At 37.3% G+C, this 23,685-nt stretch overlaps 3 protein-coding genes across 3 annotated transcripts; all 3 read right to left on the bottom strand.

The window, feature by feature from the left end:
• Positions 1-2,114: 2,114 nt before the first annotated feature.
• On the bottom strand, positions 2,115-2,618 carry LOC308618198 (keratin-associated protein 13-1-like; the record flags this gene model as incomplete). Its single annotated transcript, XM_081235719.1, has 1 exon — positions 2,115-2,618. One exon carries the CDS (start codon positions 2,616-2,618, stop codon positions 2,115-2,117), a length of 504 nt encoding a protein of 167 aa, XP_081091845.1.
• A 6,903-nt stretch (positions 2,619-9,521) lies between these two features.
• Positions 9,522-10,025, bottom strand: LOC308618199 (keratin-associated protein 13-1-like; the record flags this gene model as incomplete). Its single annotated transcript, XM_081235720.1, has 1 exon — positions 9,522-10,025. One exon carries the CDS (start codon positions 10,023-10,025, stop codon positions 9,522-9,524), a length of 504 nt encoding a protein of 167 aa, XP_081091846.1.
• A 6,898-nt stretch (positions 10,026-16,923) lies between these two features.
• LOC308618200 (keratin-associated protein 13-1-like) lies at positions 16,924-17,427 on the bottom strand (the record flags this gene model as incomplete). The annotated part of the gene is made up of 1 exon (XM_081235721.1): positions 16,924-17,427. The coding sequence occupies one exon, from the start codon at positions 17,425-17,427 to the stop codon at positions 16,924-16,926; it is 504 nt and encodes a 167-aa protein (XP_081091847.1).
• Positions 17,428-23,685: the final 6,258 nt, after the last annotated feature.

Raw genomic sequence — 23,685 nt, forward strand, 5'->3', positions numbered from 1 at the left:
TGCCTGCATTGTGATTTTCCCACCGAGGTGTGCCGTAAACTCCATATGGCAGTTTTATTTTATTTTATTTTTATTTTCTTCAATACCACAGATGCCACCAACACCCTATGGTCTGCCAGATTGTTTGACCCAACCAGTAGGGTTGCTTGCATCTGAGACTAGACCTACAGAATCTTTTCCTGCTCCTGGTCTAAAGGAAGCTTTGTATCTAGGCGACAGAGGTACTTCTACTTAGGGAGTATGTTCGTTCCAGAACCCCTTAAAGCCTAGCAGATGCTCTGCTACTTTATTTGTAGTAGGGGATTTAAGAGATTTAACTGTTTGTTACATATTTTATATTTTTTATATTATGCTATATATTTAATATGAATATATTTATATAAAAAAGGAAATATAATGACATACGATTTTACACAATATTTGACAAAAGTTTTATTTTATAAAGTATTTTTAAATGCTTAAATAAGTAGAAAATAGAATGAAAATGAGCAGGCAGAAAACTATTTTAACAGTATGAATAAGAGAAGATGAATCCTAAGATTAATGTGATCCAAAACTCAAGATATCCAAAACAATGAAGTGAAAGAGACCTATTATACCTCTCTAGCTGGTTTTCCATTAGTAATCCATACAAATTGTAACTTGATTTTCAATAATTTCCTGAACACAAGTACCTTTGTACCTCTCTGCTTTGATCATTTTATTTCACCTTCTCAGAATTCTCCTTATTCTCTCCCATGTTGCTTGCATCTTCACTTCTTATATTAGTCCTCATCTATCATATAGATAGATGGTTTTATTTGGTTTTATTGTAAGACTGGGACCTAGAGCGAGCCCTTAATGGGCTTTGAGTCTTCATTTCCTTCTGTGTAAAATAACTAGTTCATAAAATGTGTGTTTCTCATGATTCTTATAGCGATCTGAAAAATGATGAATAGGAAAATTCTTTGAAACTTGTTCTTTATCTCAGTATAAAGATACTGTCTTTTTGTTATTTGTTTTAGACTTATCAATATGATGCCTAACTTAGCACTAGGCTGTTTTCTGAAATATGTGACCTATAAAATGTCAGATTGCTACATAAAACATAAAAACGAGGAGTGTGTAAATGTGTTTTGCAATATGAATGAAATAGTGACTTGGGATGGTTTGAAAGCCTTGTTTTTTCCAGCCATGTTTAATTTGGATCTTGGATCCAATAAGGTGAAACTCTACATCTCTTGAACCTAATTAATTCTCACCGAATATAATTGGCTTCCTCTTTACACCTGTGAAAAAATCAATTCCATACAAAGGTACTCAGTGAGATGAAGGGGTAAGGTTTTCTGCCACCCAACGTTGACTGAATCAAAGAAAGCTCTCTAAACTAATGTACAAAACTTCTCATATAACCTAAAATTTTTCCCCATTCAGTTGTATTTTCCAAATGGCTTGCTTTTCTCCTTCAGTCAGCAAACATCAAGGCCCCATATTCTTTGAAGAAAATGTGCTCTATGCCACTTCTGAGATTATTATTCACGTGAAGTTTATGCATGCAATGTAAGGATTTCAGAAAACAGAAGTTTTGAAGAAGAAAATGTTGAAACCCTCAAATAACTTAGTTCAAACCTATCAATATTAGATTTTCAAAGTTTGCTTTCAGCGGTATAGTAAACGTTAACTCAAAAGCAGCCTCCAAAGAAAGCAAAAGCCAAAAAAAAAAAGAAAAAGAAAAAACACGCTTAACTAGTTAAAACTCACAATAAACTTAGTAGCACATTTGCAAGCCAGATTGAATGAGTTTATTAGATTATATTCATTTAGGTTTTTATCCATTTTGTGAATAAAATGCATGAACAAGGATCACATTAATTCATTAACATTAATTCATTGCTTGTTAACATGAATTTCATTAATTGATTTAGTAATATATTTCATTCATTTTTCTAATTCCGTTAATTTTTTCCATAAACTTAATCATAAGTTCAGTAGACGTGGCAGACCGTTTTCTGGTCAGTATTTTACGAATGGAAAAAAGGTGAAGAAGAGTTGATCCTCCCGAAGATCATGAAGATGATAGAAGCTCTGTATAGAGGTTGGACACATTGCTCACATCTGAATGTTCCACAAGCTGATCAATAGAAGGCAGATCCACAGAGTGGTCTGTAACACAGTGATTGGCAACTCCTAGAGGCAAAGCAGGATGGACGGCAGAACCTGGATCTATGGCTCAGCCAAGGGAAGGCATAGACTTCATAAGCCAGGGGTCTGAAGCCATGGGATCCAAAGCCCAGTGTGTAGCAGCTTCTGGATCCATAGCCCAGGGAGCAGCCTCTACTGGACCGAGAGCCCAGAGACCCAGCATAAATTGTGCAGCAAGGACTGTAGATCATGGAGGTCCTTGGACGGTAGCAGGAGGTCTGGCAGCGACTGGATAGCCCACAGGATGTAAAGCACCTGCTGGGCTCGTAGAAGCCACTCCGGAGAGAGGAGCCCAGACGGCAGGAGAGGGGGGAGCAGCGGTCAGTGCTGTAGACCAGGTCGCCGAGGTAAGAAGAGCCACAGGAGGAGCTTGAGTAGCGCAGCTGGTCCCCAAGGGAGCAGGAGGAGAAGTTTCCTGAGCAGGGATAGTAGGACATGTTGAGAGGAGTTGTGAGTTCCAATGAGTGACAATGAGAAGATTCTGAGGTTTAATGTCACCCCCTGGACTGGGGTGTTTTTATACTCTTAGCCATGGGTGTGACATTCTACACAGTCACCTTTGTCATGCTTGTAAAGTCTCATCTCTGTATGTGTAATTCAATAATATTTTCTGTAATTGCAGATGAAAAATTCATTTCATCTCATATTCATGTGTGAACTCACCGTGTTGTTAAAACACTAAGCTAATGACCTGTTCCAAAGTCAGCAATTCTATGACGACATGCCTTTGATGCCATCTCATCGTGACCAGAAAATCCCCTTCTCTTCTCACTGGCCAAGATTCTTTGTTCATTTGACTGTATGTTGGCTGGGGGATGCTTAGCTCTAAGGGAAGGGATTAAGATGAATTAATTTTTTTTTTTCCTGTGGAATAAAGGCACCCTATTTGCCACCAATGATTTTCTTTCCCTAACTTTATTTCATTGCCTAAAATTATTTTTATATATTTTATTATAAAATTACTTCTCAAATTCTTTAGAAAGAGAAAATAGATCAGGTAAATTGAATAAGAAGTATGGTAGATCACAGAGATAAACCAGAACAAATGTTTAGAGGCAAAAATGACTAAAGAAGTCTACTTTGAAGCAGAGACTCAGGGGATGCCAATATGTGCACATGTGAAAAGACTCAGAGTCAAATATTTTAGAGGCAAGAGGAGATGAGTAGTGACTTTATGGGGTTTTCTATCTCTGTAGTTTAAATTAAAAAGTTCAGTATGAGAATAGTTTATGGCTTTTCATATATATATTGTCCCTTTTTTCATCTATATTTAAAATTTTGTAGAGGTCTTTCTTCTCTAGAACAACTCCCATCAAGCAATACCTTCTGAACATTTCTACCTTCAGATTCTTTCATATGATTTTCTTTTTCACTGTAAAACATAATTTTTATCTACTCTATCCCTTTAAGATTATTTTTCCACTGTAAAATATCCAAATATCTTCTTTTTATAGAGCTTTCCATAACAGGTAAACCTGAACTAAAATGAATATTGAAGGATTTTCTCAAATTAAAAAGACAATAATCTCAGAGGGAAAGTTGGAATTGCAGCAGGTGAAAAGAAGACTGAAATATGAGTGAATTATGTCTAAATACACATTCTACACAGCACTAATAAAGTGGTTCTTAATATATAAGAAGAAGTAAACAGTAATAAATTAAGAATGATCATTAAAATCTAAGATTTTGCTTAAAAATTAAAAGCCTGGAAAAAATAACAAAAGAGTAAAATTATAGCATTAAACCATTTTATTACTCCTCAAATGCATGAAAAGAGACAAAAAGAAACATAAACGATGGAATAAATAACAATAAAATAGTAAATATGTAGGTAGAAATCTGACTGTATCAATAATTAAGTTAAATATAATATGACAAACAGTCCATATAAAAGACTTAGAATATCAGACTGGAATGAAAATCAAAACTGTTTTCTACATAAAAGAGATTCTCTTAAATATGAGGAAAGAGAAAAGGAAACAGAAAAGATATATCCGGCAAAAGGAACAAAAATGCTACTTCTACTTTATTAATCTCAAAGTTTGCTATGTGTTAAGAAGTTTATTGTATATTAAGCAAGATATTTCTTAACAATCAATCTGTCGGACTACCAGGAGGATACACATTATTTCATTAGTTTTTTAAATGTTACACTAAGGCCACACCATCCAATAGAGTAGGCACTAGCCACATATATCAAATTCAATTTGCATACATTCAATTCAATTCAATTAAAATTCAGTTCCTCAGTCATATTCATCACATTTCAAGTGCACAACAGATTACACGTGGCTAATGGATACCAAATATTGGAAATTGCAGATAAAAAAATATTTTCACCATCAAAGAAAGTTCTATTGGGCAGTGCTGCCTTAAAGATCACAGCCGATTGTTGATTTGTTAATAAAAATTCATATTTTTACTGTTTTCTGTACAATGCAAGAACGTTAGAAATCTTAAGGCCACTTATCCTTACCCCAATACATGTATTATTATGTTAGTATTTTCATTTTATGTATGCTTATGCATACTGATAAATATTTGTCCCCATGTTTTTACAGGCAGTATTTGCTTAAATGTACCCAATATATATTTTTTATTTACTCTTTATTCCTTCCTACATCTTTTTGCTATAGGCGAGGATCATTTTGCTTTTGACTATGTATAACTTTTGACTATATATTTTTGTGCTGGAAGGCTAGTGACAAGATCCCGAAGTTTTCAAGTGTCTGAAAATATCTGTATTTCTATTTCCTATTTGAAACAGATACTCACTAGTTGTGTATTCTGGTTTTAAATTGTTCTTTCATCACAAATTTGAGGCTATTTAATTGTTTTCCTACCTTCCCCTTTCTATATGTTTAGAGTTCAGTTGTCAATTTTACTGTTGCTATTTGTGTGTGTGAGTGTGTGTGTGTGTGTGTGTGTGTGTGTGTGTGTGTGTGTGTGGTACGCAGGCCTCTCACTGTTGTGGCCTTTCCCGTGGTGGAGCACAGGCTCTGGATGCGCAGGCTCAGTGGCCATGGCTCACGGGCCCAGCCGCTCCGCGGCATGTGGGATCTTCCCGGACCGGTGCACGAACCCGTATCTCCTGTATCGGCAGGCGGACTCTCAACCACTGCGCCACCAGGGAAGCCCAGTTATTCCTTTTTTGAAAGGATGTAATGTGAGTTCCAGTGCAGATCTGTACCTGTCACAGTCCACCATTTTCACCTTGAGGGTCAACTTATCAGGAGAGAGATTCTCTGTAGCTCTGGTTGGCCTCTCTTCCTGAGGGGAAATGTTCAAGAGTGACAGGGTGGGATGAAACGTAGACTCTGTCACTGCATTTGAACTTGGAGCTGGGGTGGGTACTCATTATTTCCCTCCTTCACAATCTATTAGAAATTTGCTTCACCCTCAGCTACCACTTCTATTTGTCTCAGTGGATTTCTTGGTGGTATTACCTATGCCCTTTCCTAAGAGGTATGAACACTGATAACCATACTCTTTTTTTTGCTATAGTTACTGCATATGACAAATCACATCCTCAACTGGGCAGGAATTTTCAAGGGCCATCTAAGTAGATCGACTGAGCTCCACACATACACCTTCTTACCCTCACTGTGTAACAGTAACCCTACTATTTTCTGCTAAACAGGATCATCTACCCTTGGATTAGATGGTAACTCTTTTTATTTATTTATTATTTTTGGCTTGCTGGTACCTGAAACAAGGAACTCAAAGTGCTCAGCCAGCAGTCATAATTACAGTTCAATGATACCTTTGATAGGTCCATTAGAAAGTCTATCTTTGGGAACAGGTGTTCTGTCCTTGGAAATTCCAGTTGCAGAAATAGGAAGCATAAAGTTCTTAAATGGGTCACTGGGGATGAGAGTAAGTGGATATGTGGGACCCAATCTTTGAGGACATTGTTTCCATGCTCCAAGCAAACTTCAGCTTTGCTGTCAGTGGGGCCATTTAATGCTCTATCCGGCAGAGAGCTTCAGGGTCCTGTGGTTTTTGACATAACTTGTGGATCCCACTTCTCGGTGTCTCTACTATGAAGTGGATTTCCTGATTAGATGCTGCCTTGTGAGGAATTCCATGCTGGTGGATCAAGTTTTTCATTAGCTCCTGAATAATATTGCTGCTGAGATAAGCACAAAAAGCAGAGGCTTACTCTGAATAGGTAGCTATGTGTTTGAGGATGAACCACTGATCTCTTCATGGCACAAGGGGGCCATGTTAACTTGCAACCAAGTGACCGGTTGGTCTCCTTGAGGAATAGTGCCATACTGGGAGTTCAGCATTAGCCTCCGTTGCTGAGAGATTGGACATTTGTAGTGTCATTCATTATACGAGATTTGTTAAGTGGGAGCTTATGCTGTTGGACCCATTCATAGGCTCTCTGGTCACTTATTCACATGCTTATCTTGCCAGCATTGTGAGGACTTCTGGCAAAGGCAAGCTAGCTCGACTGACAGTCATTTTGTCAACTTGAGTTTTTAGTTGCTCTTCCATGATAGATGCATTCTGGTGGGCATTAAGAAGAAATACAGAGATCTTGACACTTTGGACCTACATACATATATCCATCCATATGTCTCTATACCAGATTTTATTGTCTGAATATTATATACTCTCCCTTCCAGGTTTTTAACTAGCTGGTCTGGTCAGTTGCAACTGTCCAGGAATCTAGATGTATCATCAACTGGGACCACTTTTCTCTTTTCTACAAAGTGGATAACCAGGGGCTAGACATATGATTCTACACATAGAGAAACTATTTTTTTCTCAACATGGTGTTTAAAGGCATCCATGCAATGAGCCAATCCATCTGCAAGCCTTGCTTGGGCTTTTCCCTTCCTCGTTCAGCTGGTCATTTGAGGCACCAGATGTGACCACACATGTGATCTGAGAAAGAGGTGGTGGTGCAATGCTGGTCGGTGACATGGGGGTCTGGGCTTCTGCTCATGGAGCCTGCTTTCTTGTTCTGCTAGCGTTCATTCCTGTATGAGCTACTTCTGTCTTACAATGGATTGCTACTGAGTCCACCTGACTTCATGACTTGGAAGTTTCAACAGAACGCATCTCACGATGGACAGCTACAGATGCATGATCACTTGTCCCAGTGTCAAATATTGTATCTCTAGCAGGTCCAAGTCGTTTCCAAGGATCTGATTATCCAAAGATATGTTAATTTTCAACTACAGATTATAAGACCTTGTTCTACAACTTTATTTGCCTGCATTGTAATTTTCCCACCGAGGTGTGCCGTAAACTCCATATTGCAGTTTTATTTTATTTTATTTTTATTTTCTTCAATACCACAGATGCCACCAACACCCTATGGTCTGCCAGATTGTTTGACCCAACCAGTAGGGTTGCTTGCATCTGAGACCAGACCTACAGAATCTTTTCCTGCTCCTGGTCTAAAGGAAGCTTTGTATATAGGCGACAGAGGTACTTCTACTTAGGGAGTATGTTCGTTCCAGAACCCCTTAAAGCCTAGCAGATGCTCTGCTACTTTATTTGTAGTAGGGGATTTAAGAGATTTAACTGTTTGTTACATATTTTATATTTTTTATATTATGCTATATATTTAATATGAATATATTTATATAAAAAAGGAAATATAATGACATACGATTTTACACAATATTTGACAAAAGTTTTATTTTATAAAGTATTTTTAAATGCTTAAATAAGTAGAAAATAGAATGAAAATGAGCAGGCAGAAAACTATTTTAACAGTATGAATAAGAGAAGATGAATCCTAAGATTAATGTGATCCAAAACTCAAGATATCCAAAACAATGAAGTGAAAGAGACCTATTATACCTCTCTAGCTGGTTTTCCATTAGTAATCCATACAAATTGTAACTTGATTTTCAATAATTTCCTGAACACAAGTACCTTTGTACCTCTCTGCTTTGATCATTTTATTTCACCTTCTCAGAATTCTCCTTATTCTCTCCCATGTTGCTTGCATCTTCACTTCTTATATTAGTCCTCATCTATCATATAGATAGATGGTTTTATTTGGTTTTATTGTAAGACTGGGACCTAGAGCGAGCCCTTAATGGGCTTTGAGTCTTCATTTCCTTCTGTGTAAAATAACTAGTTCATAAAATGTGTGTTTCTCATGATTCTTATAGCGATCTGAAAAATGATGAATAGGAAAATTCTTTGAAACTTGTTCTTTATCTCAGTATAAAGATACTGTCTTTTTGTTATTTGTTTTAGACTTATCAATATGTTGCCTAACTTAGCACTAGGCTGTTTTCTGAAATATGTGACCTATAAAATGTCAGATTGCTACATAAAACATAAAAACGAGGAGTGTGTAAATGTGTTTTGCAATATGAATGAAATAGTGACTTCGGATGGTTTGAAAGCCTTGTTTTTTCCAGCCATGTTTAATTTGGATCTTGGATCCAATAAGGTGAAACTCTACATCTCATGAACCTAATTAATTCTCACCAAATATAATTGGCTTCCTCTTTACACCTGTGAAGAAATCAATTCCATACAAAGGTACTCAGTGAGATGAAGGGGTAAGGTTTTCTGCCACCCAACGTTGACTGAATCAAAGAAAGCTCTCTAAACTAATGTACAAAACTTCTCATATAACCTAAAATTTTTCCCCATTCAGTTGTATTTTCCAAATGGCTTGCTTTTCTCCTTCAGTCAGCAAACATCAAGGCCCCATATTCTTTGAAGAAAATGTGCTCTATGCCACTTCTGAGATTATTATTCACGTGAAGTTTATGCATGCAATGTAAGGATTTCAGAAAACAGAAGTTTTGAAGAAGAAAATGTTGAAACCCTCAAATAACTTAGTTCAAACCTATCAATATTAGATTTTCAAAGTTTGCTTTCAGCGGTATAGTAAACGTTAACTCAAAAGCAGCCTCCAAAGAAAGCAAAAGCCAAAAAAGAAAAAAGAAAAAGAAAAAACACGCTTAACTAGTTAAAACTCACAATAAACTTAGTAGCACATTTGCAAGCCAGATTGAATGAGTTTATTAGATTATATTCATTTAGGTTTTTATCCATTTTGTGAATAAAATGCATGAACAAGGATCACATTAATTCATTAACATTAATTCATTGCTTGTTAACATGAATTTCATTAATTGATTTAGTAATATATTTCATTCATTTTTCTAATTCCGTTAATTTTTTCCATAAACTTAATCATAAGTTCAGTAGACGTGGCAGACCGTTTTCTGGTCAGTATTTTACGAATGGAAAAAAGGTGAAGAAGAGTTGATCCTCCCGAAGATCATGAAGATGATAGAAGCTCTGTATAGAGGTTGGACACATTGCTCACATCTGAATGTTCCACAAGCTGATCAATAGAAGGCAGATCCACAGAGTGGTCTGTAACACAGTGATTGGCAACTCCTAGAGGCAAAGCAGGATGGACGGCAGAACCTGGATCTATGGCTCAGCCAAGGGAAGGCATAGACTTCATAAGCCAGGGGTCTGAAGCCATGGGATCCAAAGCCCAGTGTGTAGCAGCTTCTGGATCCATAGCCCAGGGAGCAGCCTCTACTGGACCGAGAGCCCAGAGACCCAGCATAAATTGTGCAGCAAGGACTGTAGATCATGGAGGTCCTTGGACGGTAGCAGGAGGTCTGGCAGCGACTGGATAGCCCACAGGATGTAAAGCACCTGCTGGGCTCGTAGAAGCCACTCCGGAGAGAGGAGCCCAGACGGCAGGAGAGGGGGGAGCAGCGGTCAGTGCTGTAGACCAGGTCGCCGAGGTAAGAAGAGCCACAGGAGGAGCTTGAGTAGCGCAGCTGGTCCCCAAGGGAGCAGGAGGAGAAGTTTCCTGAGCAGGGATAGTAGGACATGTTGAGAGGAGTTGTGAGTTCCAATGAGTGACAATGAGAAGATTCTGAGGTTTAATGTCACCCCCTGGACTGGGGTGTTTTTATACTCTTAGCCATGGGTGTGACATTCTACACAGTCACCTTTGTCATGCTTGTAAAGTCTCATCTCTGTATGTGTAATTCAATAATATTTTCTGTAATTGCAGATGAAAAATTCATTTCATCTCATATTCATGTGTGAACTCACCGTGTTGTTAAAACACTAAGCTAATGACCTGTTCCAAAGTCAGCAATTCTATGATGACATGCCTTTGATGCCATCTCATCGTGACCAGAAAATCCCCTTCTCTTCTCACTGGCCAAGATTCTTTGTTCATTTGACTGTATGTTGGCTGGGGGATGCTTAGCTCTAAGGGAAGGGATTAAGATGAATTAATTTTTTTTTTTCCTGTGGAATAAAGGCACCCTATTTGCCACCAATGATTTTCTTTCCCTAACTTTATTTCATTGCCTAAAATTATTTTTATATATTTTATTATAAAATTACTTCTCAAATTCTTTAGAAAGAGAAAATAGATCAGGTAAATTGAATAAGAAATATGGTAGATCACAGAGATAAACCAGAACAAATGTTTAGAGGCAAAAATGACTAAAGAAGTCTACTTTGAAGCAGAGACTCAGGGGATGCCAATATGTGCACATGTGAAAAGACTCAGAGTCAAATATTTTAGAGGCAAGAGGAGATGAGTAGTGACTTTATGGGGTTTTCTATCTCTGTAGTTTAAATTAAAAAGTTCAGTATGAGAATAGTTTATGGCTTTTCATATATATATTGTCCCTTTTTTCATCTATATTTAAAATTTTGTAGAGGTCTTTCTTCTCTAGAACAACTCCCATCAAGCAATACCTTCTGAACATTTCTACCTTCAGATTCTTTCATATGATTTTCTTTTTCACTGTAAAACATAATTTTTATCTACTCTATCCCTTTAAGATTATTTTTCCACTGTAAAATATCCAAATATCTTCTTTTTATAGAGCTTTCCATAACAGGTAAACCTGAACTAAAATGAATATTGAAGGATTTTCTCAAATTAAAAAGACAATAATCTCAGAGGGAAAGTTGGAATTGCAGCAGGTGAAAAGAAGACTGAAATATGAGTGAATTATGTCTAAATACACATTCTACACAGCACTAATAAAGTGGTTCTTAATATATAAGAAGAAGTAAACAGTAATAAATTAAGAATGATCATTAAAATCTAAGATTTTGCTTAAAAATTAAAAGCCTGGAAAAAATAACAAAAGAGTAAAATTATAGCATTAAACCATTTTATTACTCCTCAAATGCATGAAAAGAGACAAAAAGAAACATAAACGATGGAATAAATAACAATAAAATAGTAAATATGTAGGTAGAAATCTGACTGTATCAATAATTAAGTTAAATATAATATGACAAACAGTCCATATAAAAGACTTAGAATATCAGACTGGAATGAAAATCAAAACTGTTTTCTACATAAAAGAGATTCTCTTAAATATGAGGAAAGAGAAAAGGAAACAGAAAAGATATATCCGGCAAAAGGAACAAAAATGCTACTTCTACTTTATTAATCTCAAAGTTTGCTATGTGTTAAGAAGTTTATTGTATATTAAGCAAGATATTTCTTAACAATCAATCTGTCGGACTACCAGGAGGATACACATTATTTCATTAGTTTTTTAAATGTTACACTAAGGCCACACCATCCAATAGAGTAGGCACTAGCCACATATATCAAATTCAATTTGCATACATTCAATTCAATTCAATTAAAATTCAGTTCCTCAGTCATATTCATCACATTTCAAGTGCACAACAGATTACACGTGGCTAATGGATACCAAATATTGGAAATTGCAGATAAAAAAATATTTTCACCATCAAAGAAAGTTCTATTGGGCAGTGCTGCCTTAAAGATCACAGCCGATTGTTGATTTGTTAATAAAAATTCATATTTTTACTGTTTTCTGTACAATGCAAGAACGTTAGAAATCTTAAGGCCACTTATCCTTACCCCAATTCATGTATTATTATGTTAGTATTTTCATTTTATGTATGCTTATGCATACTGATAAATATTTGTCCCCATGTTTTTACAGGCAGTATTTGCTTAAATGTACCCAATATATATTTTTTATTTACTCTTTATTCCTTCCTACATCTTTTTGCTATAGGCGAGGATCATTTTGCTTTTGACTATGTATAACTTTTGACTATATATTTTTGTGCTGGAAGGCTAGTGACAAGATCCCGAAGTTTTCAATTGTCTGAAAATATCTGTATTTCTATTTCCTATTTGAAACAGATACTCACTAGTTGTGTATTCTGGTTTTAAATTGTTCTTTCATCACAAATTTGAGGCTATTTAATTGTTTTCCTACCTTCCCCTTTCTATATGTTTAGAGTTCAGTTGTCAATTTTACTGTTGCTATTTGTGTGTGTGAGTGTGTGTGTGTGTGTGTGTGTGTGTGTGTGTGTGTGGTACGCAGGCCTCTCACTGTTGTGGCCTTTCCCGTGGTGGAGCACAGGCTCTGGATGCGCAGGCTCAGCGGCCATGGCTCACGGGCCCAGCCGCTCCGCGGCATGTGGGATCTTCCCGGACCGGTGCACGAACCCGTATCTCCTGTATCGGCAGGCGGACTCTCAACCACTGCGCCACCAGGGAAGCCCAGTTATTCCTTTTTTGAAAGGATGTGATGTGAGTTCCAGTGCAGATCTGTACCTGTCACAGTCCACCATTTTCACCTTGAGGGTCAACTTATCAGGAGAGAGATTCTCTGTAGCTCTGGTTGGCCTCTCTTCCTGAGGGGAAATGTTCAAGAGTGACAGGGTGGGATGAAACGTAGACTCTGTCACTGCATTTGAACTTGGAGCTGGGGTGGGTACTCATTATTTCCCTCCTTCACAATCTATTAGAAATTTGCTTCACCCTCAGCTACCACTTCTATTTGTCTCAGTGGATTTCTTGGTGGTATTACCTATGCCCTTTCCTAAGAGGTATGAACACTGATAACCATACTCTTTTTTTTGCTATAGTTACTGCATATGACAAATCACATCCTCAACTGGGCAGGAATTTTCAAGGGCCATCTAAGTAGATCGACTGAGCTCCACACATACACCTTCTTACCCTCACTGTGTAACAGTAACCCTACTATTTTCTGCTAAAAAGGATCATCTACCCTTGGATTAGATGGTAACTCTTTTTATTTATTTATTATTTTTGGCTTGCTGGTACCTGAAACAAGGAACTCAAAGTGCTCAGCCAGCAGTCATAATTGCAGTTCAATGATACCTTTGATAGGTCCATTAGAAAGTCTATCTTTGGGAACAGGTGTTCTGTCCTTGGAAATTCCAGTTGCAGAAATAGGAAGCATAAAGTTCTTAAATGGGTCACTGGGGATGAGAGTAAGTGGATATGTGGGACCCAATCTTTGAGGACATTGTTTCCATGCTCCAAGCAAACTTCAGCTTTGCTGTCAGTGGGGCCATTTAATGCTCTATCCGGCAGAGAGCTTCAGGGTCCTGTGGTTTTTGACATAACTTGTGGATCCCACTTCTCGGTGTCTCTACTATGAAGTGGATTTCCTGATTAGATGCTGCCTTGTGAGGAATTCCATGCTGGTGGATCAAGTTTTTCATTAGCTCCTGAATAATATTGCTGCTGAGATAAGCACAAAAAGCAGAGGCTTACTCTGAATAGGTAGCTATGTGTTTGAGGATGAACCACTGATCTCTTCATGGCACAAGGGGGCCATGTTAACTTGCAACCAAGTGACCGGTTGGTCTCCTTGAGGAATAGTGCCATACTGGGAGTTTAGCATTAGCCTCCGTTGCTGAGAGATTGGACATTTGTAGTGTCATTCATTATACGAGATTTGTTAAGTGGGAGCTTATGCTGTTGGACCCATTCATAGGCTCTCTGGTCACTTATTCACATGCTTATCTTGCCAGCATTGTGAGGACTTCTGGCAAAGGCAAGCTAGCTCGACTGACAGTCATTTTGTCAACTTGAGTTTTTAGTTGCTCTTCCATGATAGATGCATTCTGGTGGGCATTAAGAAGAAATACAGAGATCTTGACACTTTGGACCTACATACATATATCCATCCATATGTCTCTATACCAGATTTTATTGTCTGAATATTATATACTCTCCCTTCCAGGTTTTTAACTAGCTGGTCTGGTCAGTTGCAACTGTCCAGGAATCTAGATGTATCATCAACTGGGACCACTTTTCTCTTTTCTACAAAGTGGATAACCAGGGGCTAGACATATGATTCTACACATAGAGAAACTATTTTTTTCTCAACATGGTGTTTAAAGGCATCCATGCAATGAGCCAATCCATCTGCAAGCCTTGCTTGGGCTTTTCCCTTCCTCGTTCAGCTGGTCATTTGAGGCACCAGATGTGACCACACATGTGATCTGAGAAAGAGGTGGTGGTGCAATGCTGGTCGGTGACATGGGGGTCTGGGCTTCTGCTCATGGAGCCTGCTTTCTTGTTCTGCTAGCGTTCATTCCTGTATGAGCTACTTCTGTCTTACAATGGATTGCTACTGAGTCCACCTGACTTCATGACTTGGAAGTTTCAACAGAACGCATCTCACGATGGACAGCTACAGATGCATGATCACTTGTCCCAGTGTCAAATATTGTATCTCTAGCAGGTCCAAGTCGTTTCCAAGGATCTGATTATCCAAAGATATGTTAATTTTCAACTACAGATTATAAGACCTTGTTCTACAACTTTATTTGCCTGCATTGTAATTTTCCCACCGAGGTGTGCCGTAAACTCCATATTGCAGTTTTATTTTATTTTATTTTTATTTTCTTCAATACCACAGATGCCACCAACACCCCATGGTCTGCCAGATTGTTTGACCCAACCAGTAGGGTTGCTTGCATCTGAGACCAGACCTACAGAATCTTTTCCTGCTCCTGGTCTAAAGGAAGCTTTGTATATAGGCGACAGAGGTACTTCTACTTAGGGAGTATGTTCGTTCCAGAACCCCTTAAAGCCTAGCAGATGCTCTGCTACTTTATTTGTAGTAGGGGATTTAAGAGATTTAACTGTTTGTTACATATTTTATATTTTTTATATTATGCTATATATTTAATATGAATATATTTATATAAAAAAGGAAATATAATGACATACGATTTTACACAATATTTGACAAAAGTTTTATTTTATAAAGTATTTTTAAATGCTTAAATAAGTAGAAAATAGAATGAAAATGAGCAGGCAGAAAACTATTTTAACAGTATGAATAAGAGAAGATGAATCCTAAGATTAATGTGATCCAAAACTCAAGATATCCAAAACAATGAAGTGAAAGAGACCTATTATACCTCTCTAGCTGGTTTTCCATTAGTAATCCATACAAATTGTAACTTGATTTTCAATAATTTCCTGAACACAAGTACCTTTGTACCTCTCTGCTTTGATCATTTTATTTCACCTTCTCAGAATTCTCCTTATTCTCTCCCATGTTGCTTGCATCTTCACTTCTTATATTAGTCCTCATCTATCATATAGATAGATGGTTTTATTTGGTTTTATTGTAAGACTGGGACCTAGAGCGAGCCCTTAATGGGCTTTGAGTCTTCATTTCCTTCTGTGTAAAATAACTAGTTCATAAAATGTGTGTTTCTCATGATTCTTATAGCGATCTGAAAAATGATGAATAGGAAAATTCTTTGAAACTTGTTCTTTATCTCAGTATAAAGATACTGTCTTTTTGTTATTTGTTTTAGACTTATCAATATGTTGCCTAACTTAGCACTAGGCTGTTTTCTGAAATATGTGACCTATAAAATGTCAGATTGCTACATAAAACATAAAAACGAGGAGTGTGTAAATGTGTTTTGCAATATGAATGAAATAGTGACTTCGGATGGTTTGAAAGCCTTGTTTTTTCCAGCCATGTTTAATTTGGATCTTGGATCCAATAAGGTGAAACTCTACATCTCATGAACCTAATTAATTCTCACCAAATATAATTGGCTTCCTCTTTACACCTGTGAAGAAATCAATTCCATACAAAGGTACTCAGTGAGATGAAGGGGTAAGGTTTTCTGCCACCCAACGTTGACTGAATCAAAGAAAGCTCTCTAAACTAATGTACAAAACTTCTCATATAACCTAAAATTTTTCCCCATTCAGTTGTATTTTCCAAATGGCTTGCTTTTCTCCTTCAGTCAGCAAACATCAAGGCCCCATATTCTTTGAAGAAAATGTGCTCTATGCCACTTCTGAGATTATTATTCACGTGAAGTTTATGCATGCAATGTAAGGATTTCAGAAAACAGAAGTTTTGAAGAAGAAAATGTTGAAACCCTCAAATAACTTAGTTCAAACCTATCAATATTAGATTTTCAAAGTTTGCTTTCAGCGGTATAGTAAACGTTAACTCAAAAGCAGCCTCCAAAGAAAGCAAAAGCCAAAAAAAAAAAAAAGAAAAAGAAAAAACACGCTTAACTAGTTAAAACTCACAATAAACTTAGTAGCACATTTGCAAGCCAGATTGAATGAGTTTATTAGATTATATTCATTTAGGTTTTTATCCATTTTGTGAATAAAATGCATGAACAAGGATCACATTAATTCATTAACATTAATTCATTGCTTGTTAACATGAATTTCATTAATTGATTTAGTAATATATTTCATTCATTTTTCTAATTCCGTTAATTTTTTCCATAAACTTAATCATAAGTTCAGTAGACGTGGCAGACCGTTTTCTGGTCAGTATTTTACGAATGGAAAAAAGGTGAAGAAGAGTTGATCCTCCCGAAGATCATGAAGATGATAGAAGCTCTGTATAGAGGTTGGACACATTGCTCACATCTGAATGTTCCACAAGCTGATCAATAGAAGGCAGATCCACAGAGTGGTCTGTAACACAGTGATTGGCAACTCCTAGAGGCAAAGCAGGATGGACGGCAGAACCTGGATCTATGGCTCAGCCAAGGGAAGGCATAGACTTCATAAGCCAGGGGTCTGAAGCCATGGGATCCAAAGCCCAGTGTGTAGCAGCTTCTGGATCCATAGCCCAGGGAGCAGCCTCTACTGGACCGAGAGCCCAGAGACCCAGCATAAATTGTGCAGCAAGGACTGTAGATCATGGAGGTCCTTGGACGGTAGCAGGAGGTCTGGCAGCGACTGGATAGCCCACAGGATGTAAAGCACCTGCTGGGCTCGTAGAAGCCACTCCGGAGAGAGGAGCCCAGACGGCAGGAGAGGGGGGAGCAGCGGTCAGTGCTGTAGACCAGGTCGCCGAGGTAAGAAGAGCCACAGGAGGAGCTTGAGTAGCGCAGCTGGTCCCCAAGGGAGCAGGAGGAGAAGTTTCCTGAGCAGGGATAGTAGGACATGTTGAGAGGAGTTGTGAGTTCCAATGAGTGACAATGAGAAGATTCTGAGGTTTAATGTCACCCCCTGGACTGGGGTGTTTTTATACTCTTAGCCATGGGTGTGACATTCTACACAGTCACCTTTGTCATGCTTGTAAAGTCTCATCTCTGTATGTGTAATTCAATAATATTTTCTGTAATTGCAGATGAAAAATTCATTTCATCTCATATTCATGTGTGAACTCACCGTGTTGTTAAAACACTAAGCTAATGACCTGTTCCAAAGTCAGCAATTCTATGATGACATGCCTTTGATGCCATCTCATCGTGACCAGAAAATCCCCTTCTCTTCTCACTGGCCAAGATTCTTTGTTCATTTGACTGTATGTTGGCTGGGGGATGCTTAGCTCTAAGGGAAGGGATTAAGATGAATTAATTTTTTTTTTTCCTGTGGAATAAAGGCACCCTATTTGCCACCAATGATTTTCTTTCCCTAACTTTATTTCATTGCCTAAAATTATTTTTATATATTTTATTATAAAATTACTTCTCAAATTCTTTAGAAAGAGAAAATAGATCAGGTAAATTGAATAAGAAATATGGTAGATCACAGAGATAAACCAGAACAAATGTTTAGAGGCAAAAATGACTAAAGAAGTCTACTTTGAAGCAGAGACTCAGGGGATGCCAATATGTGCACATGTGAAAAGACTCAGAGTCAAATATTTTAGAGGCAAGAGGAGATGAGTAGTGACTTTATGGGGTTTTCTATCTCTGTAGTTTAAATTAAAAAGTTCAGTATGAGAATAGTTTATGGCTTTTCATATATATATTGTCCCTTTTTTCATCTATATTTAAAATTTTGTAGAGGTCTTTCTTCTCTAGAACAACTCCCATCAAGCAATACCTTCTGAACATTTCTACCTTCAGATTCTTTCATATGATTTTCTTTTTCACTGTAAAACATAATTTTTATCTACTCTATCCCTTTAAGATTATTTTTCCACTGTAAAATATCCAAATATCTTCTTTTTATAGAGCTTTCCATAACAGGTAAACCTGAACTAAAATGAATATTGAAGGATTTTCTCAAATTAAAAAGACAATAATCTCAGAGGGAAAGTTGGAATTGCAGCAGGTGAAAAGAAGACTGAAATATGAGTGAATTATGTCTAAATACACATTCTACACAGCACTAATAAAGTGGTTCTTAATATATAAGAAGAAGTAAACAGTAATAAATTAAGAATGATCATTAAAATCTAAGATTTTGCTTAAAAATTAAAAGCCTGGAAAAAATAACAAAAGAGTAAAATTATAGCATTAAACCATTTTATTACTCCTCAAATGCATGAAAAGAGACAAAAAGAAACATAAACGATGGAATAAATAACAATAAAATAGTAAATATGTAGGTAGAAATCTGACTGTATCAATAATTAAGTTAAATATAATATGACAAACAGTCCATATAAAAGACTTAGAATATCAGACTGGAATGAAAATCAAAACTGTTTTCTACATAAAAGAGATTCTCTTAAATATGAGGAAAGAGAAAAGGAAACAGAAAAGATATATCCGGCAAAAGGAACAAAAATGCTACTTCTACTTTATTAATCTCAAAGTTTGCTATGTGTTAAGAAGTTTATTGTATATTAAGCAAGATATTTCTTAACAATCAATCTGTCGGACTACCAGGAGGATACACATTATTTCATTAGTTTTTTAAATGTTACACTAAGGCCACACCATCCAATAGAGTAGGCACTAGCCACATATATCAAATTCAATTTGCATACATTCAATTCAATTCAATTAAAATTCAGTTCCTCAGTCATATTCATCACATTTCAAGTGCACAACAGATTACACGTGGCTAATGGATACCAAATATTGGAAATTGCAGATAAAAAAATATTTTCACCATCAAAGAAAGTTCTATTGGGCAGTGCTGCCTTAAAGATCACAGCCGATTGTTGATTTGTTAATAAAAATTCATATTTTTACTGTTTTCTGTACAATGCAAGAACGTTAGAAATCTTAAGGCCACTTATCCTTACCCCAATTCATGTATTATTATGTTAGTATTTTCATTTTATGTATGCTTATGCATACTGATAAATATTTGTCCCCATGTTTTTACAGGCAGTATTTGCTTAAATGTACCCAATATATATTTTTTATTTACTCTTTATTCCTTCCTACATCTTTTTGCTATAGGCGAGGATCATTTTGCTTTTGACTATGTATAACTTTTGACTATATATTTTTGTGCTGGAAGGCTAGTGACAAGATCCCGAAGTTTTCAATTGTCTGAAAATATCTGTATTTCTATTTCCTATTTGAAACAGATACTCACTAGTTGTGTATTCTGGTTTTAAATTGTTCTTTCATCACAAATTTGAGGCTATTTAATTGTTTTCCTACCTTCCCCTTTCTATATGTTTAGAGTTCAGTTGTCAATTTTACTGTTGCTATTTGTGTGTGTGAGTGTGTGTGTGTGTGTGTGTGTGTGTGTGTGTGTGTGGTACGCAGGCCTCTCACTGTTGTGGCCTTTCCCGTGGTGGAGCACAGGCTCTGGATGCGCAGGCTCAGCGGCCATGGCTCACGGGCCCAGCCGCTCCGCGGCATGTGGGATCTTCCCGGACCGGTGCACGAACCCGTATCTCCTGTATCGGCAGGCGGACTCTCAACCACTGCGCCACCAGGGAAGCCCAGTTATTCCTTTTTTGAAAGGATGTGATGTGAGTTCCAGTGCAGATCTGTACCTGTCACAGTCCACCATTTTCACCTTGAGGGTCAACTTATCAGGAGAGAGATTCTCTGTAGCTCTGGTTGGCCTCTCTTCCTGAGGGGAAATGTTCAAGAGTGACAGGGTGGGATGAAACGTAGACTCTGTCACTGCATTTGAACTTGGAGCTGGGGTGGGTACTCATTATTTCCCTCCTTCACAATCTATTAGAAATTTGCTTCACCCTCAGCTACCACTTCTATTTGTCTCAGTGGATTTCTTGGTGGTATTACCTATGCCCTTTCCTAAGAGGTATGAACACTGATAACCATACTCTTTTTTTTGCTATAGTTACTGCATATGACAAATCACATCCTCAACTGGGCAGGAATTTTCAAGGGCCATCTAAGTAGATCGACTGAGCTCCACACATACACCTTCTTACCCTCACTGTGTAACAGTAACCCTACTATTTTCTGCTAAAAAGGATCATCTACCCTTGGATTAGATGGTAACTCTTTTTATTTATTTATTATTTTTGGCTTGCTGGTACCTGAAACAAGGAACTCAAAGTGCTCAGCCAGCAGTCATAATTGCAGTTCAATGATACCTTTGATAGGTCCATTAGAAAGTCTATCTTTGGGAACAGGTGTTCTGTCCTTGGAAATTCCAGTTGCAGAAATAGGAAGCATAAAGTTCTTAAATGGGTCACTGGGGATGAGAGTAAGTGGATATGTGGGACCCAATCTTTGAGGACATTGTTTCCATGCTCCAAGCAAACTTCAGCTTTGCTGTCAGTGGGGCCATTTAATGCTCTATCCGGCAGAGAGCTTCAGGGTCCTGTGGTTTTTGACATAACTTGTGGATCCCACTTCTCGGTGTCTCTACTATGAAGTGGATTTCCTGATTAGATGCTGCCTTGTGAGGAATTCCATGCTGGTGGATCAAGTTTTTCATTAGCTCCTGAATAATATTGCTGCTGAGATAAGCACAAAAAGCAGAGGCTTACTCTGAATAGGTAGCTATGTGTTTGAGGATGAACCACTGATCTCTTCATGGCACAAGGGGGCCATGTTAACTTGCAACCAAGTGACCGGTTGGTCTCCTTGAGGAATAGTGCCATACTGGGAGTTTAGCATTAGCCTCCGTTGCTGAGAGATTGGACATTTGTAGTGTCATTCATTATACGAGATTTGTTAAGTGGGAGCTTATGCTGTTGGACCCATTCATAGGCTCTCTGGTCACTTATTCACATGCTTATCTTGCCAGCATTGTGAGGACTTCTGGCAAAGGCAAGCTAGCTCGACTGACAGTCATTTTGTCAACTTGAGTTTTTAGTTGCTCTTCCATGATAGATGCATTCTGGTGGGCATTAAGAAGAAATACAGAGATCTTGACACTTTGGACCTACATACATATATCCATCCATATGTCTCTATACCAGATTTTATTGTCTGAATATTATATACTCTCCCTTCCAGGTTTTTAACTAGCTGGTCTGGTCAGTTGCAACTGTCCAGGAATCTAGATGTATCATCAACTGGGACCACTTTTCTCTTTTCTACAAAGTGGATAACCAGGGGCTAGACATATGATTCTACACATAGAGAAACTATTTTTTTCTCAACATGGTGTTTAAAGGCATCCATGCAATGAGCCAATCCATCTGCAAGCCTTGCTTGGGCTTTTCCCTTCCTCGTTCAGCTGGTCATTTGAGGCACCAGATGTGACCACACATGTGATCTGAGAAAGAGGTGGTGGTGCAATGCTGGTCGGTGACATGGGGGTCTGGGCTTCTGCTCATGGAGCCTGCTTTCTTGTTCTGCTAGCGTTCATTCCTGTATGAGCTACTTCTGTCTTACAATGGATTGCTACTGAGTCCACCTGACTTCATGACTTGGAAGTTTCAACAGAACGCATCTCACGATGGACAGCTACAGATGCATGATCACTTGTCCCAGTGTCAAATATTGTATCTCTAGCAGGTCCAAGTCGTTTCCAAGGATCTGATTATCCAAAGATATGTTAATTTTCAACTACAGATTATAAGACCTTGTTCTACAACTTTATTTGCCTGCATTGTAATTTTCCCACCGAGGTGTGCCGTAAACTCCATATTGCAGTTTTATTTTATTTTATTTTTATTTTCTTCAATACCACAGATGCCACCAACACCCCATGGTCTGCCAGATTGTTTGACCCAACCAGTAGGGTTGCTTGCATCTGAGACCAGACCTACAGAATCTTTTCCTGCTCCTGGTCTAAAGGAAGCTTTGTATATAGGCGACAGAGGTACTTCTACTTAGGGAGTATGTTCGTTCCAGAACCCCTTAAAGCCTAGCAGATGCTCTGCTACTTTATTTGTAGTAGGGGATTTAAGAGATTTAACTGTTTGTTACATATTTTATATTTTTTATATTATGCTATATATTTAATATGAATATATTTATATAAAAAAGGAAATATAATGACATACGATTTTACACAATATTTGACAAAAGTTTTATTTTATAAAGTATTTTTAAATGCTTAAATAAGTAGAAAATAGAATGAAAATGAGCAGGCAGAAAACTATTTTAACAGTATGAATAAGAGAAGATGAATCCTAAGATTAATGTGATCCAAAACTCAAGATATCCAAAACAATGAAGTGAAAGAGACCTATTATACCTCTCTAGCTGGTTTTCCATTAGTAATCCATACAAATTGTAACTTGATTTTCAATAATTTCCTGAACACAAGTACCTTTGTACCTCTCTGCTTTGATCATTTTATTTCACCTTCTCAGAATTCTCCTTATTCTCTCCCATGTTGCTTGCATCTTCACTTCTTATATTAGTCCTCATCTATCATATAGATAGATGGTTTTATTTGGTTTTATTGTAAGACTGGGACCTAGAGCGAGCCCTTAATGGGCTTTGAGTCTTCATTTCCTTCTGTGTAAAATAACTAGTTCATAAAATGTGTGTTTCTCATGATTCTTATAGCGATCTGAAAAATGATGAATAGGAAAATTCTTTGAAACTTGTTCTTTATCTCAGTATAAAGATACTGTCTTTTTGTTATTTGTTTTAGACTTATCAATATGTTGCCTAACTTAGCACTAGGCTGTTTTCTGAAATATGTGACCTATAAAATGTCAGATTGCTACATAAAACATAAAAACGAGGAGTGTGTAAATGTGTTTTGCAATATGAATGAAATAGTGACTTCGGATGGTTTGAAAGCCTTGTTTTTTCCAGCCATGTTTAATTTGGATCTTGGATCCAATAAGGTGAAACTCTACATCTCATGAACCTAATTAATTCTCACCAAATATAATTGGCTTCCTCTTTACACCTGTGAAGAAATCAATTCCATACAAAGGTACTCAGTGAGATGAAGGGGTAAGGTTTTCTGCCACCCAACGTTGACTGAATCAAAGAAAGCTCTCTAAACTAATGTACAAAACTTCTCATATAACCTAAAATTTTTCCCCATTCAGTTGTATTTTCCAAATGGCTTGCTTTTCTCCTTCAGTCAGCAAACATCAAGGCCCCATATTCTTT

Source organism: Mesoplodon bidens (assembly GCF_964165515.1).
Source record: "Mesoplodon bidens genome assembly, chromosome: 5".
Taxonomy (NCBI): domain Eukaryota; kingdom Metazoa; phylum Chordata; class Mammalia; order Artiodactyla; family Ziphiidae; genus Mesoplodon; species Mesoplodon bidens.